Source organism: Aedes aegypti, chromosome 1, assembly GCF_002204515.2.
Source record: "Aedes aegypti strain LVP_AGWG chromosome 1, AaegL5.0 Primary Assembly, whole genome shotgun sequence".
NCBI classification, from domain to species: domain Eukaryota; kingdom Metazoa; phylum Arthropoda; class Insecta; order Diptera; family Culicidae; genus Aedes; species Aedes aegypti.
The window spans coordinates 11,436,358-11,452,836 of NC_035107.1; the positions used below are offsets into that span (position 1 = coordinate 11,436,358).

General features: G+C 39.1%; 1 protein-coding gene across 7 annotated transcripts in view; it reads right to left on the reverse strand.

Annotated features, from left to right (window-relative positions):
• Positions 1 to 11,904: 11,904 nt before the first annotated feature.
• LOC5574326 (tau-tubulin kinase homolog Asator) overlaps positions 11,905 to 16,479 on the reverse strand; it is a 111,025-nt gene continuing 106,450 nt past the window's right edge. For all 7 annotated transcript variants that reach the window (XM_001661307.2, XM_021838898.1, XM_021838902.1 and 4 more), the window contains exons 7-10: positions 13,423 to 13,542; positions 13,177 to 13,359; positions 12,862 to 13,119; positions 11,905 to 12,804 (exon numbers count right to left, since the gene is read on the reverse strand). In XM_001661307.2, the coding sequence (XP_001661357.2) occupies positions 12,016 to 12,804; positions 12,862 to 13,119; positions 13,177 to 13,359; positions 13,423 to 13,542 (1,350 nt within the window). In that variant the 3' untranslated portion in view covers positions 11,905 to 12,015. The remainder of the gene's footprint in view (positions 12,805 to 12,861; positions 13,120 to 13,176; positions 13,360 to 13,422; positions 13,543 to 16,479) is intronic.

Consider the following 16,479-nt stretch of genomic DNA (forward strand, 5'->3'; position numbering starts at 1 on the left):
GTGATCTCTTTCTGTTTGTTCTTCTTTCGTGGAAGAATCCGTGATTTGCTGCATACAAGAATCATGTTTGCTGTTCCATCGGTACGTAATGTGCGAGCATACAGACAGGCGCCATATGCCATGTCTGACGCATCAGCAAAGCCGCAAAGTTCGTACGCATGTACTCCGTCACTATAGAGCCATCGGTCAATCTTCACGTTGTTCAAGCTGTGTAGTTGGTCACGATAATCTGTCCACAACTTCGCCAATTCATGCGGAACCGGCTGGTCCCAATCCAAATTCATACTCCAGACTTCCCGCAAAATGAGCTTCGCAGCGATGATTGCGGGTCCTACGAATCCTAACGGATCGAAAATTCTTGCAATTTGGCTGAGAATCGATCGTTTGGTCAGTTGCACGGCTTGGTTCGTGTTATCTGGCACGACGAACGTGAAACTGTCTTCTTTGGGACTCCACGAGACGCCCAATGTTTTCATTATCGCGTTTACAGTGGGATCTGTTATGTCTACACAGCTCTCCCGTTGATCTTCAGCAAGTTGCATCATTGCAGCACAGATATTTTGAAAAGCATGCTTTGAAAATATCAATGCTTCGCGAAGGATTCGCGCCTTTTCAATTCAATTGCTCCTGTGCTCACTTGATCAAAAATAATGCATCATTGATTCAAATCATTTCAACGCAAACTGCATACACTAGACCTCGCATTGCCAGCCTTGGTAAGCATAAAAACAACCCCTTGCAAAACAGCGGTTTTCAACGAGCTTTCATTTGGAACTTCTTGGTTCACCTTTCGAAAAACCCATCTAAAGGGCTATGTAAACAGTATCGTAAATAAATGAAAGTGTTGTAGTTAAATGTACTTACCATGGGTGTAAGCTTATAATAGGTATATGTGAGTAATATCATTCGTTTAAAGATTAGCCCTTTATACGAAAACCCAGTTTAGTGTAAAAGGTCAGTCATATTTTCGCTAGTTGAGGTCATTTATTTCGCCAGTATTCTGCTGGAACACCAGTATTAGCTTATTACCACATAACTCAGAAACATATTTCCTATTGGCAAGAGACAATTTATATGTTTAAAAACGTTGCAGGTAAGACTTAACCATCCGAGCAAAACAGAACTTGCTTAACGGATACAATGGACTTAAATAGGAAAACTTTCGATTTGTTTGTTTAATTTAGAGTAAGAATATAATTTGATTTTAAGACTATCAATAATTTTAATTGCTTTGGTTTGGCACTCAGTCTTATGAAATTAGAAGAATTACATTGCGCCAGAACGCTGCAAAATAGTAAATCGCTGTTTTTAAAACTTATTTTTTCGTTATGGTAGAACTCTCCCAGGCAATACAAAGAGATTTTTATTGTCATTAATCATACGATAACATATTATTAATTACTGAATTAAAATTTGTCGAAGATTAGGGTCCATTCCATAAATCACATGCAGATTTGTATCGATAATCATACCGCCAACAGCGCTACAGAGTTGATGCTCCTGTTCGTAAATGACGCCAATGTAGTAAGAATGCATATATGTATGATGAAACATCACATCATTTTCTTCGGGAACTTTGATTGTGGCTATACCGTGATGCATCAATACCCGGACGCTTAAGGTGACACAAATGTACGAACTCTAATATAAGAGTGTTGTTTTAGGAAATTCTTAATGTAATATTGTTTAATACATTGTTTCAAGCAAGATCTTCACGAAAGTGATGAATTTTTTGGTAAAAAAACATGATTTTAATATGAAAATCATTCAAATATTAGAGCATGTCTTGTCTATAAATCCGGACACCTGATGGAAACGATGCCTTTAAATCCGGACACTTTTGAATCAATATCCGGACATCGGTATTATAGTAGGTAATATTCGTTCAATTCAAATAAAATCATATCAACACACAATGAAATATCAATGTTCAGTAAACTTGATGTCCATGTTGACCGCACAATTTCAAAAAGAATGGCACGTTTGTAATATAAATGGTTTGATTACCTGAAACGAAGTACATGTTTCTTGAACTGCACTCCATGTGGATCGAAAAGTTATTATGATTGTTGTGCACAATTTATTTCACATTTAATTGAATTCTGATAACTCACTATGCTTCCCCTAGTTATTTTTCAAGTTTTCTTTTACTTGTCTTTCTAAAAACTCACTTACACTAGTTGTACGTTGGTCTTCTAGACAATGTTCGGATCTTAAAACAATGGCTCGTAATCCCGGACAGTCTTTTAAAACACCGATAAATATATACTTCCAACCTATTTTGTAGCAGTGGAGTCCCCAAACAGCCAATATATCACTTCTCAAACACTCATTTTTATAAAAATATAGTGCATAAACTTTTTCTGCACTCAATCGATTTTCGCGCGTTCATCGATCGTAAAATTTGAGTTGTAGTTGGACCGCGACGAGATGACGTCCAACACGAACAAATTATTTGTTTTTATTTTTATTAATTATTTGACGATGGTTACTAGATCCGAAATAAATGTTAAATGATTAATATTGTTAAAAGTAAAGAGAGTGAATAAAAACCAAACATATTATCACTTAATTTTAACTTTAATTTATTAATGGCACCAGAGTGTCCGGATATTGGTACCGTTCGGATTTTGATTCACCACGGTAATAAAAAAAAAGATAACATTAACATCTTCTTAAGACTTTTGCAATTCAGCAAATTTATTGATACTAAACAACAGCTTCAGGAGAATCCCTTTGTTCACATAAGATAGCTACTGGCACGCACTTTGTGACCTTGCAATGAAGAGAAAACATTGTTGGTTGCTAAGCCTACCAACAATGTTTGTTACCCTCCTGCAGTGTAGTGCGCTCAGTCCAAGGAGCAACAAATGATTCAGAAAAATGATGCAGTATTTTTGCCGAAATGATTGGAGCAAATCAAAGCCTTGTTGGATTGGAAAATAAGGATCGTACATTCTCTTTCTCCTTGGTTTATGAATCAAAGCAGCAAAATGCAAAGGCAATTTTGAAGACTGTCAGCAACCGTAGCCAACAATGCTTCGGAATTCGTATAGAATTTGTGCGCCTCGAAACCTCCTCGCTTTAGCAGTCCAATGATTTGATCCTTTAGTTCAATCGCCTCTTCCAAAGAGCTTGCTCCAGTAAGTACGTCGTCGATGTAGAAGGATTTTATAACCGCCTCGGCAGCAAGCGGGTATCTGTCCTTCTCGTCCTCTGCAAGTTGCCGGAGTGCCATCGTTGCCAGAAATGGGGAAGATGCGAGTCCGTATGTTACGGTTCGCAGATCATAAATGCGGATCGGTTGATCCTGCCTTTCACGCCAGAGTATCCTTTGGTAACGGACATCGTCTTCATGTACCTCCACCTGCCGATACATTTTTGGAATGTCGGCAGAGAAAGCGAACTTGTATGACCGAAAGTTTAGCAATATCGATATCAGATCGTTCTGCACCGACGGGCCGACCAATTGGGTTTCGTTGATACTAATACCAGTGTCACTCGGAGCCGAACCATCGAACACAACACGAAGTCGAGTAGGTGTGCTGCTTGGTTTCAGGACGTAATGATGCGGCAGATAATACGCTGGTTGGAAATCATCGCCTTCCTCCTCATCGATCTGTGTCATATGTCCAAGCGCTTCATATTCCCTCAGGAAATTAACGTATTGCGTTTTTACTTCTGGAGCCTTATCAAGCCGCCTTTCCAGGCCGAAGAACCGCTTCTCCGCCATAGTCTTCGAATCGCCGAGCTGATCCTTCGCATCGTTAAAAGGAAGGCGGACGACGTATCTTCCTTCGGCGGTACGTTGGTGTGTTTCACGGAAATGGTCGATGCAAATCTCGTCATCAGATCCAGTTTTCACCTCGGGTTCGCAACATGATTCAATTTGCCAGAAATTTCGCACGATTTCGTTGAGGTTCTCTTCAGCCGTGATGAAGAACGATTGTTGTTGCTCCAAAGCCTTATTTGGAATAGGACCGCTCAACACCCATCCAAATTGGGTGTCCTGAAGAACCGCAGAAGTGTTTGGAATCCGTATACGGCCTGATTTCAACATCTCGAAAAATACTTCAGCACCGAGGAGCATGTCTACACGGTCGGGAATGCTGAAGTTTGGATTTGCGAGCTGAATATCGTTCGGAATAGTAATGTTGGAACAGTTCACTCTCGACAGGGGTAAATGTCCTGTTATTCGGGGTACGACAAAGAAGTCGAGGCACGCCGTGAAATCGCTGATACGAGATTTGATCTTCGTATGAATCTTCAATCGAACCGTTGTATTGATGTCATTCAGCCCACAAATTGATACGTTGGCAGAATCCTTTTTCACAGACAACAAAGTAGCAAAATGTTCCGAAACGAAGTTCGAATGGGAACCCGAATCCAAAAGGACTCTGCATGGGTAAACATCAGCCTTTCCGTAAACAAGAACTATTGCTGTTGAAAGCAGAACTTGTTTCCCTTCTCCTTTCGAATGAGTACAAAGGGCAGTTTGCACTTCGGTATCGTTGGTTTCTGCTATTTGCTGTGTCGATGGTGTCGGTGTTGGCTTCTTCTCAGGCCTCGGTTGCGGAGTTTCAGGTGTAGAATCCTCCGCCTTCCTTTGCTGTTGGTCTGCTGCATGAACAGTCCGTCGTGCGATGCCCCTTTTGCAAGCAATTGAAGCAGGCGCCGACCCGTCGGAGTGTATCATACCGGTCAGCGATGCTTGCCTTCTTGAAGACATCACATTTCCAAAGCTCGTGACTTCCGGAACATTGTGGACAAATCTCCGTTGTAGTGACTATGGAGCTGGCACGGACCTGCGATCCTACAGCACTTCGAAGTGGGGGTTTCGATGGAGTTTTCACCGGTGGCCTGAAGAGGGGACGAATCTTTTCAAGCACGCGACATCTCTCGCGCAAGAAATCCAATGTTGATTCGTAGGTGGACAAAGTCGTCGAAACTTGCGATGCGGTTCACCAACATTGTTTCCCCAAGACCTGAAACTGGTAGACCTAGGTTTTTCAAGGCGTCGACGTTCTTCGTACAAGTATCCAGTAGCTTTCTCATCCCAGTCGCGTTTTCGTCGGTGAGCTTCGGCAAATCGAAAAGGGCATCGATATGCTTATTAATTATCAGTCGACGGTCCTCGAAACGCTCTGTCAATGTTGCCCAAGCTGCGTCGTAATCGTTGTTATTTATCACTTCCTGATCGATGATACCCGAAGCCTTGCCCACTAAGGAATTACGGAGGTGATAGAGTTTTATTGCTGGTGACTCGGAGCTGTAGCGGGCCATGATGGTCTCAAACATCGACTTGAATGCGTACCAGTTCTCGTACGATCCATCGAACGTAGGCAACGGTACTTTTAACGGTGGCAGCTAGGACATGTTCGCAGTGGGTGAAGCGGGTAGCTGAACCGAAATCACGTCCTTTTTCAAAGACGTTTCCAACAATTTATTAAGAGGAAAATAACCATCATCGTTTTTCAAATTTTCAAAACCAGTTTTTTTGCTCAGAACCGAAGCAATGTTTATGAAAATCTACCATTGCATTGCACTTGCTATCTGTAATGCAGTGATACATTTTTATGAAAAAATCTTTAAAATTGAACGAAAGAACTGGTTTTTCATTTTTGATGATTGCTGATGATTGAATAATGGATTCTTGAGCCTTAAGGACAATATACAACTCACCATAAAGCTCCTCGAAATCGATGCAAAGCGTCTCTAGCTCGTCACGGTCATCATCGATGATGTTAAGACCGTGAGCTCGTTGTTGATGGGTGTTGTAATCGTCGTTCACGCTTTCCACAACCTTTAGCTGGAGCTGCAAAAACTGTTTGCAATCCAGGTTCTGGTTGGGATCGTCGGTATCAGCTTCCATCGCCGCTTTCACACGCACTAATTTTCTTTTTAAAGCACTCATTTGATTTTTCAACACTTTGTATTCAGCAGCCATCTTTTTCATCGCTTCTTTATTCTTTTTGTTTTTCTTTTGCTCACTAATCGACACTTGGTCACTGTTCTGGTTGCTCGCTTTCACGGGCGTAGCATTTCCATTGACGGAATCTTCACCGCCAGTGGTTTTATCTTCGCAGACGGTGTCTTCAAGGGCACTGCTCTTCTTTTTTCCACTTCGCGTCACGATCGGTGTACGTGTCATGCTCATCTTGCTCATTCATATTCGCACCAAATATGCGGATCAATTCCGCGACACTGAATACCGCTCTTAACAAAATCACTTGCGTTCCTCTCGAGGGAAGCAGGTTTGAAAAACACTATAGCTTTATCAATCTTCATGTATAGCGGCCATTTTGTTTTCACTCAATTCTCGGTACATGAGCATGCGCGTACACGTTGTGATCGTATCACTAGGCGAATCAAATCAATTTGGAAAAGCACTTAATCCGTGGGAATTCGCTTATTCCCAGAGGCACTTTTCTTCGCTGCTAGCATCGACGCCAGCACGTCCAAAAACTGCAAACACTTAATCCGAGGGTAGCCGTTTTGCCACGGTAATGGCGTCACTGATCGGCAAGCTGCTACGAGCGTTCAATATCTAGAGGAAGTTCTATAATAGTTTTGGAAAAACAATCAAAGTAATACCTTAGGAAGTTACTGGAGGTAGTAGCTTTAGAGTGCTCAAGGATTCCCTGAAGCAAATTCTGAAGAAATTCTTCTAAGCGTCCTTTTGACAAATCGTTTGAAGAATTCCTGGTAGAATTAGTAGAGAAAACTCTAGAAAAATTTCTATAGAAATCCCTGAAAGTGTTCTAAATTAAATCACTATGATAATTCATGAAGTTTTTTCTCAGGGAATCTGAGTCGAAATTCTTCAAGAGCTTGTTGAACCAGTTATAGTCTCTAAAGGTTTCTTCGGAGCCTGTACAATTCAATGCAAGCAGGATAAGTAAATAAGAGACTTTAGAGACCATTTTGGTTACAATATATACTTTAGAGACCTTCCACTAAAAATTGGAACTTGCATTAAAATAGAGACCAAGTCTCTATAAAGAATCCTACTATCAGTCCTGTCTTTAGGATTCATTGGATCAACTTTCGTTATCTTTCATATTAAAAGATATTTAAATCCCTTTTAAAACAATTTTATTAAACAAATTTGACAAAAACAGACCAAACTGCTTTTATTTAACAATTAGTAAGGTTGTTCTAATTTCCTCATCTATTTCTAACATGGATAAACAGCAAATATTCTGTGAATTTGTATAGTTTTTATTCTCGTCTAATCGCAAAAGTATTCAGAAGAAACTAAAGATGTTTGGAAAATGTTTCATCGAGTCATATATTACGCAGGAATTTCTTCAACAATACTCAAAACAAAATTTCAAAAAATCGTCATCATCTGCTCTAAATATGTTAAGGATTTTAATCAAATCATTTTTCATGAATTTACTACGAACTACTTCCATAAATAACTATGGAATAAGTCAAGAAATTGTAGAGAGTTAGAGACTGTTATGCCTTCAATTTTTCAATATGGGACTACACTAATTTCATATTTTCCACAACATTTTCAAACAAGGTGTGGTAATTTTATGTGCATAGTAAAATATTTATCAAAACATGAATGTTTCAAAAAACAAGAGGTGGCACGAAAATCAATATGGAATAGTTGTGCTCTTGCGCTGATCTTGATTTTTTTTGTAGAATCGTGGGTAGGACAATCCTTTGACTGTCCTACCCAGGCATTTTTGTGCGTAGTACATGTCCTACCTGTCCTACCCACTTCCCGCGCCACTGAATACGAATATGTCATGACGAAAATGGACATATCGGTGCAGATAAAACAATGATTGAAATAAAAAAGCATTACTGGTTTTCCAATATGAAGAAAATTGTTAGAAAACATAATATCAAATTGTCTAAGCTGTATATTTTATAGCCCAAAAGATGGCAAAAAAGAAGGATTTTTAAAAAACATAGATAAAGGCAGTGATGCATTTGAACGCGTTCAGTTCGCGTTCCAGTTCAATTTGTTGAACGCAGCGATCAAGTAGGCTTGAACATTGTGTAGTTCAAAAATATGAACCCGTGCGAGCCAAAAATTGAACCCAAATGATTTTGACAAATACACGACGAAAATCTAAGTCAAAGTTATGTTTAGGTATTTAAAACACCTAGAGCAGTATGATTTTTCTGTTCATGAAAATATAAGACGATCAATTCATTCATTTCTAACGTAAGAGCTCCGAGCAAAATTGTGAACTGAACGGGCCGTTCTTGAGCAGCGGCTGGCTCTTGCTCGGAAGTTCATTGTCTACTGCGTTCTCGTGCAAATTTGGCTCAGGCTCCGTTCACTTTTGGCTCGCGTTCAGTTCAAAAAGCATCACTGGATAAAGGTAATGAACCTTTCAACACAATTCATATAGAACATTATGGTCCGATTCAATTACCGTCGAGGGGAGGATTTAAACATATTTTAGTTGTAGTTGATGCGTTTACTAAATTTGTAAAATTTTAGTCAACAAAGACAACTAATTCAGATGAAGTCATAAAACATTTATCAAACTACATTAATTATTACAGTAAACCAGTAAGAATTGTTTCTGATAGAGGATCTTGTTTTTCATCAGTTAAATTTGAAAATTTTACAAAAAAAATTGTATAGATCATGTTAAAACTGCAGCATATACACCAGAGGCAAATGGACAAACAGAAAGGGTTAACCGAACATTGACGCCAATGCTTTCTAAATTAATTAATGATACTGATAAAAAACGTAAAAAGTTTACTGAGTATAAAGTTGGAGATTTTGTTGTGCTCAAATCGATTTCGCCATCAAAGCTTTCGGAAAAATTTAAAGGGCCTTACATCATCCATAAAATGTTACCAAATGATCTTTATGTAGTAACTGATATAGAGGGATTTCAGGCATCTAGCATTCCTTTTCACTCAGTATGTTCACCTGAAAAAATGAAGCTGTGGTTATCTCCTAATAATTTATTAGAACAAGATTTAAATGACGATGAGGACATCGGTTGATCAGGATGGCCGAAATGTAGTAATAAATGAGTAGGCAATAATCACAGTAGGCAACGACTTAGGACAGACATGAAATAAATTGTAATGACTGACATTCAATAAATCATCATCAAACTGATTGGATGTGTTTCCTCCAAAAAATGATATTATTTGATTGAAATGGACACACATTTATGACTTGAAAATGTTGAATACATCACATAAGGTACAGTGGGGGAAGTGTATCAGTGGGGTTAGTGGATCATTTGTCAATATAAAGCATAAATACTTGAATATGTTGAATGTTTTCGCACCATTGCTGCGTTTTAGGTTATATTCTTACGCCCACACTGATACTATTGCAAAACTGGTACTACACGTACACTAACACAAGTAAAATTGTTAGCTGCAAAAAGTAATTAATTTAAAAAAATTTTTCAATCAATCAAAAATCCATTGTATCTCTGTCTAAAATCGAATTCTATTAATTTTTTCGACACATGGTGAGCATTTCAGTTCTAATTGAATGAATCACAATGATAAATATGTCATTTTTATAAATAAATACAAATATATTGGACATGGTACACTTACCCCTAGTTTTTAATGGGGTGGGGTAAGTGGATCAAGAATCATTATCATTTATTGGCAGACTCCTTACGAGAATTTTAATAAGCTTTAATATCCGCAACTGTTGTTTCCCTTTTTTTTATTCCATTTCCAGCTTGAATTTGTCAAATTGACCATAGAAAATTTGAATTAATCCACCTAAAAGTTTCTTTTAACCTCTCTAGTATAAAAAGACAATTTACACCGTCTTCAGCCAAAGGCTGCACAGACTGAACATTACTAACATTAGACAACGGACACATGGAACGACCAGTGGACCAGTGAAGAATTTTTCGTTTGACGAAAAGTTTTCTCCGACTGGGGCGGGAATCGAACCCACACTCCGTAGCGCAATACGCCTAAACGACTGACGCCGCTAACCGCACGGCTACGAAGCCCACCCCATAATAATTTCAAAATTCACACAAAACTTTTCGTGTTTTATCTAAGCTGAGTTGTAAAAGAGCAAAATATACTAATTTTCCAATCGAAAGCATAGTATCGTACCTAATTTGACCATATAAATTGTTCTAGACAGATGATACACATATATTCATAAATATAATAGAAGGATTTCAGTTTGTTATTCAAAAGTATATGTAACTAATATTTTTAAACCAAGAATGTTTTTCAAAAATATCGTTCAAAAGAATCCTACAATACTTCTGTTTAACTTACGCATAAGTTGGATGATGATAATGGATGAATTTTCTCCAAATTTTTCCAGTTACAATGTTTTTTTTTGTTCAAAATAGTATGAACTAATATAAACATACTTTTCATTATATTTTGATTAAATAAAGATACTTTTTAATTTTAATGTATTAAAATGTAACATTACTAGCATTAATAACAAGAACGAGGGTAATATCATTCTTATTATACATAATCACACTACATGTTTCGAGAATAGATTTTTTCTAATGGTGATCCACTTACCCACCATGGTGGAGCAAGTGGACCATTTGGCGCAAATTTTTAAGTCTCTCATACTCAATACATAACAATCAGAAAAATCGAAATAAATGACGATTTGAAGTATAATAGTCCCTTATTTGTTATCCACAGAAAAACGTTTGAGTAATATTATTCACGTTAGCTGTACATAACAATGAAGTTAACTATTGATTTTTCTGTATCCACTTACCCCACGGTACCTTACTTTGTAATTTCGAACGGTGTTTGTTTATTAAAACTTTTAATCGAACTTTATTTTTTCACAAAGTTACGAATGACAGTTTTTCTTGATTGGCCGCCCTTGGTTGCTACAACAGTATCACCAGATCTGCTGCACTTATACAAAAATGACTACTAGGGAGTAACAGGCATGCTCATTGTGCAGTAGTATTTTGATACATGAGATAAAATAATGTTTCGCAGTGTAATTTTCCATAGCTCTTCGCGGTCGATGGTTTTATAGACTTGAAGATTCTGTTGAAACGAAAAGGTTTGCTCTGTTGTTTTATATCCTGTAAATAAAAAATAAAATGATATATTAATCTGTCCACAGTCCGGGAAGTCTCCCCACTGAGCCTACAGCAGCCAGTATTTATAGCTCAGAAATCACGTAGGTACGAACCAATGAAAAGTACCAGAGTCGAAAGGTAAAATAATTAATATTAGGTACTTGAGATGACATGACATGTTGTTGATTACCCGTTTAGGAAACCTGGCTTATGACTTCCCAAAAATATACTTGCTAGCGGTGATGATCCTGGAGGACAGCTAATAGAATAGTTTTCGCTCAATTGTTCTCACATTCTAACATACCACCCTTTCTTCTGTATTGGGCATATCACTCTCTCTTTCCAGTCGTCCGGTAGCTGTAATGTATCTCAAATCCTGGCTAGCAATCGGTACAGACAACCTGTCTGGGTCCATTATAACAAGTTCCGCTACAATAGGTGCTTTGTTGCTCTTGAGCTTGCCTAGAATAATTTTATTGTTGGTGCGTAATAGAAGAAAATTTCTTCTAAGAAATTGTTCGCCGGAATTCACCTACTGGTTTAGTGAAACCAAACCATCGTGCCACCACGTAAGCGTTTGTATGCTTAAGCGTATACTGTAGGATGGTCGTGTTATATTCACATGTACGATAACATATGCTGAAGATCTATTTGGTCGACTCTTGATGGCGCAGCAACTCATGCAATCATGTGATGTATTTATCTCGTTCAAAACTTTTCATTTATTGCTCAACCATTTCTTTTTAAATAAATCTTTTATTCGTAAGATTTAAACAAAATAAAATACACTTCAATAATTGGGCTTTCTACAAAAGAATTCACTTTCTGCCAGAATTATCTAAGATCTGCTACGAGTATTTTTTTCCAAGGATTGTGATAGAAATGAGCGCATTTGCCGCAAATCCACCTGATTTCTATACTGCTTTATACGCTTTTACCTCTTTTTGTATTTCATAGATTTACCAATAAATTAAGAATTGAGATTATTTGCAAGGTCTGCTGCTGCTGTGGCTACGGCTGGGTTGTTTGTAGTGGTAGTTGTAGTGGTAGTAGTAATATTAGTAGTTCCATTATTAACAATAGCACTCGTCGATGTGTTGTTGTTCTGCTTGTGTTGCTGCTTTTGCTGATCTGGTGCTTGCTGCGGCTGTTGCTTCTGCTGCTCCAGCTGGATATTCTTCTTTGATGCGTTTTCGGAATGTTGCTCGCCCTTCCACAGTCCATCGGTCGAATCGTCCGAATCATCAAACTGGCTTTTCCACTGCGAGGCCAGTGTCAAAGCTCCCTGATACTTGGGCGTCTGGTGCTGACTAGCATTGTCGTCATCGATGATGGCGTGCTGAGTGATGGAAAAGTCCCGACAGCTCTTGTCGTCCGCCAGGCTACGGTACTTGGCCGACTGGGTCGCAAAGGACCTCAGACTTTTGCCTCCCAAATGCAACGATTGCCGCTGGGTAAGCGAATTCGGCTGTCCACCATCGCATGTACTCTGCTGACCGTTGGTTGTGCCGATCCCTCCCGTGAGCTGGCCATCCCCAGGGGTACAGCTAACCTCGTCCGCTTCGGTCTTCAGCTTCGATTTCGCCTCCGACAGATTGGTGATCTCGTTTGCTTGCGAGTGCTGCTGCTGCAGACTGTCGATCGAGGACGCAAAGTCTTTTATGTTGACCGGGGGTGCCGTGAGGATACGTAACCGGTTGCCACCGTGTTTCGACACCTTGTTCACGTCGGTATGGGCCCGGACCAATGGAATCTCCGGCTGAAACGGAACAACTTGATTACACTACCAGCCTCAGTGTTATGTACGCTGACTCACCTTCACCTTAGTACCTTCCTGGCTCGCGATCAGGGCGTCCTTGAACGCCTGGCGGAGCCGTGGATCCAGTGGATCCACACCATACTTCTCGTTCTGGACGTTGTTGTTGTTGTTGTTCTGCTGCTGACCGGTTACCGCGCCACCAGCAGGGTTCGGAAGCTTTGCGTTTGCGTTGACGTTGTTGGCGTTTTGCGGCTTGATCGACTCGATCGGCTCCGTGTGCATAACCTTGACGGAGTCTGGAATCACTTTGCGTTTCTGGAGAGAAATCGTTATTTGAAAAAGTGCATATGCCTTAAAGCTTGAAGAACTCACCTCCGTCAGTTCGATATCCTTGTGTTTCTTAATTAGTTCACTCTTTGGTACGGCTGCGTTTACTACTTTGGCTTCCCCGCCGGCATGGTCGGCGTTGTTCTCCTCCGTCTTTTCCCAATCGAACGGATCGGTTTCCTTCACGCCGCGTCGCTTCATGCAGCGCTCGAACAGGGTTACTAGCATCTGGCGATTGAAAAATATAGTATTAGTTGAGAAGCACCGTAATAACTTGAGATCGATACTTACAGCATAGTCCGGCTTGTCGGCGTAGTTAAGCGATTGAATGTGATCTAAGAAGTACTTGAAATCTGAAGGCAAGTGCTTGAGTAGCAAACGATGATCGTATTTCTCTTTTAACAAACCCACCTGAAAGAAGAAGTTGAAACATAGTTTTTCATAAACAATTACAGTCAAGTGTATTTTCTCAATGGTCTTATTATTTTGACTATACTTAAGACATTTTATGTAATGTAACTCTTATGAAGTATAACTAACACAAGCTCCCGAAAAAGTGTCTGCCCAGATAATTCAAATACAGTCAACTCTCCTTTACTCGATATTTCGTATCTTGATATCGAGTGAGAGAACCATAGTAAAAGTTGATTTTCAAGACTACCTCGATGGTCCCTTAGATCGCATTTGCACTGGATTTGTGTTCTATAACTCGATACCTCCCTATCTCGATGGTCCCTTCAATATCAAGTTTTGGAGAATTGACTATAGTTGAAAAATGTTCACACTTAGATTTTTTTCACGAGCTCGGCTGTGCGAATCTCGGTTTTCCAATTTTATCCGAGACTCAGCAAACAAATTGATCGGTTGCTTAGCACTGAAGCACGATTTACTGATACTCAGCTTTCATTGCCGTAAATCACAGTAAATTAGTTTGCCGACTACTCGTCTCGGTAAAAATTAGCCGAGATTCGGCAGTTTAAATTAAGTGTTTTTACTTAAGCCTCAAATTCCTCTTTCTTCAAATTACTCAGGGGTTTCCGCTAGAATTCATCTTACTACTGTTGTTAATCCACAAGGAATTCCAGGAAGTTATACAGACTTCCAGAAATTCTTTCAGGGATTTTTCATTAATCGTTCCAAAAACTTTCAAAGATCTTTTGAATAACAGATTCTAAAGATTCCACCAAGAATTTTTTAATGGATTCCCCTGAAAATGTTCACAGGAATCCTTCCAAGAATTCCAACCAGAATTTCTTCAGGCAAATTATTCTTACCGGATTATATTTTTTTCAAAAGTTCCTTTGAAATCCAGAAGATATTTCTTAAGATCTATTTCTTGGAGAACCTTCTTGAAGAACATGTGTAGGACTGTTTAGGAATTTCAGGAGCAGTACCTGGATAACCCTGGAGTACCATTGGCACATCGATACCTTACGGTAACTCCTCCTCCGGCCGGGGTACGAGCTACGCGAGGTTGGTCATGGTAACCGATCCCGGTGAGAACCTTGGTCATATGCTGAAAGCGTCCACTCTTCAAGGGAGGATAAGCTTGTATTAGTTGAAACTCTTAAGACAAGTATACTAAAACCTCAAACTACGAATTATTTTTTTTACGTTACTTTTATATGAAGTTCATAATTTGAGTGTAGAGTTCGCGTTGCGCGGATGAATAAAACGAAGTGTGCAATACTCCATTTAGTTGTATAAAGGGTTAATAGTCAAAGCTGTTATTGAAAACCTTCAATATACAAATGCTTTGGCATTTGGTATTTCATTGAGGCCTTGGAGGACCAAAACCATCGGTACTTATGCCCTGTTTACTTATATGAAGGGTTATACCGTGAATCCCGGACAGCTTCACATTCCGGACACTCTACTATGTATGGAAAAGATTTCACTCAAAATGTTTCAAAATCTGCCGTTCGGGAACATTTTCCCTATTTGAAAGATGATTTTAATAAACATTTTATAAAGTAATCCATGGAAATTTAAAATTCTCAACTAGTTTTTCTCATGGCTAGTGCATTTATTTAATAATTTAACTTGTCTAATTGTGTTTTTAAAAAGCTGCCCGGAATTCGAATCAAAGCGTCCGGAATATGAAGCGAAAGTGTGATTGTTTCCGGAATAAAAATCATAAAGAGGTCAAACATTTATATTTATTAAAGTGAACTTAAGATGTGGAGTCCGCATCTTCACCTACCATTCAAAATTTAAATGTTTGTAAGGGCTAATTATGCTAAAATATCCAGAACAATTCAATTTATATGTGTTTTGATTAGTTGTATTTCACTGAAACCTTAACCCACCGTCGGTCGCCCTAGTGTACTGAGTACACGCACTTTGCGAAAAGTCGAAAAACACGTTGAAAATCCCTTCAAATTGATCCGGGTGTTGGTCCTATTCCAAGATCTACTCTTCTTCTTGCTTGTAGAGAAGAAATTTTTCGAAAAAATCAACGAAAAGTATTCGAAAACATCGTGTTTTTAACCTAAGTTTTTAGGCGTGTACTCAGTACACCAGTGCGACCGCTCGTGTAACTTTTTTTTATCGAGTCCATCACACGAGCGGTCGCATCGTGTACTGAGTACACGCAGAGCAATTTTGATTGTACATTCAAAGCTAGGCAAGATAGAATATGGATGTCTTCGACAAATTTCTTCAGTCCAACGGTACCAATTGGTCAGTGGACAGATAACACTTTGGAAACATCCTCATTTTCCAGTGGCCATCGGATTGTGCCCCGGGGGAACCGATGTAGTGGACATTTCGCAATGCAACATCTCGAACACAAATATCTCAGGATCTAGATTTTTTAGCAAGATGGTGTCTTCGGCAAAGTTGTTCAGTAGGTCAAGGGCTAACATGTGATAGGCTGCTTGTTTCGAAATTCTGCCACCAGATGGTGCTAGTGAGCATTTAATTTTTCAAACACCGAAATCTCAATATCCTGATTACCTAGAAAGATGATGTCTTCGACAAAGTTGTTTAGTAGGTCAAGGGCTATCATGTGATGATCTTCTTGATTCATATTTCTTTCAATAGATGGCGCTAGTGAGCATGATATTTTGCGAACACAGATATCTCAGGATCCACGTTACCTATAAAGTTGACGTCTTCGACAAAAGTGTTGAATAGGTCAAGGTCTAGCATGTAATAAGCCATCCAACTTGAAATTCTACCAACAGATGGCGTATTTTGATCGCGAATATCTCAAGTAAGTCAAGTACAATTTTGTGATGGGCCACACTTGTTTGAGAATTCTTCCACTAGATGGTGCCACTGAGTATGCTGAATTTTCAACCCAAATATCTAGGATCGTGATTGCTTAATCATGAAAATGACGTC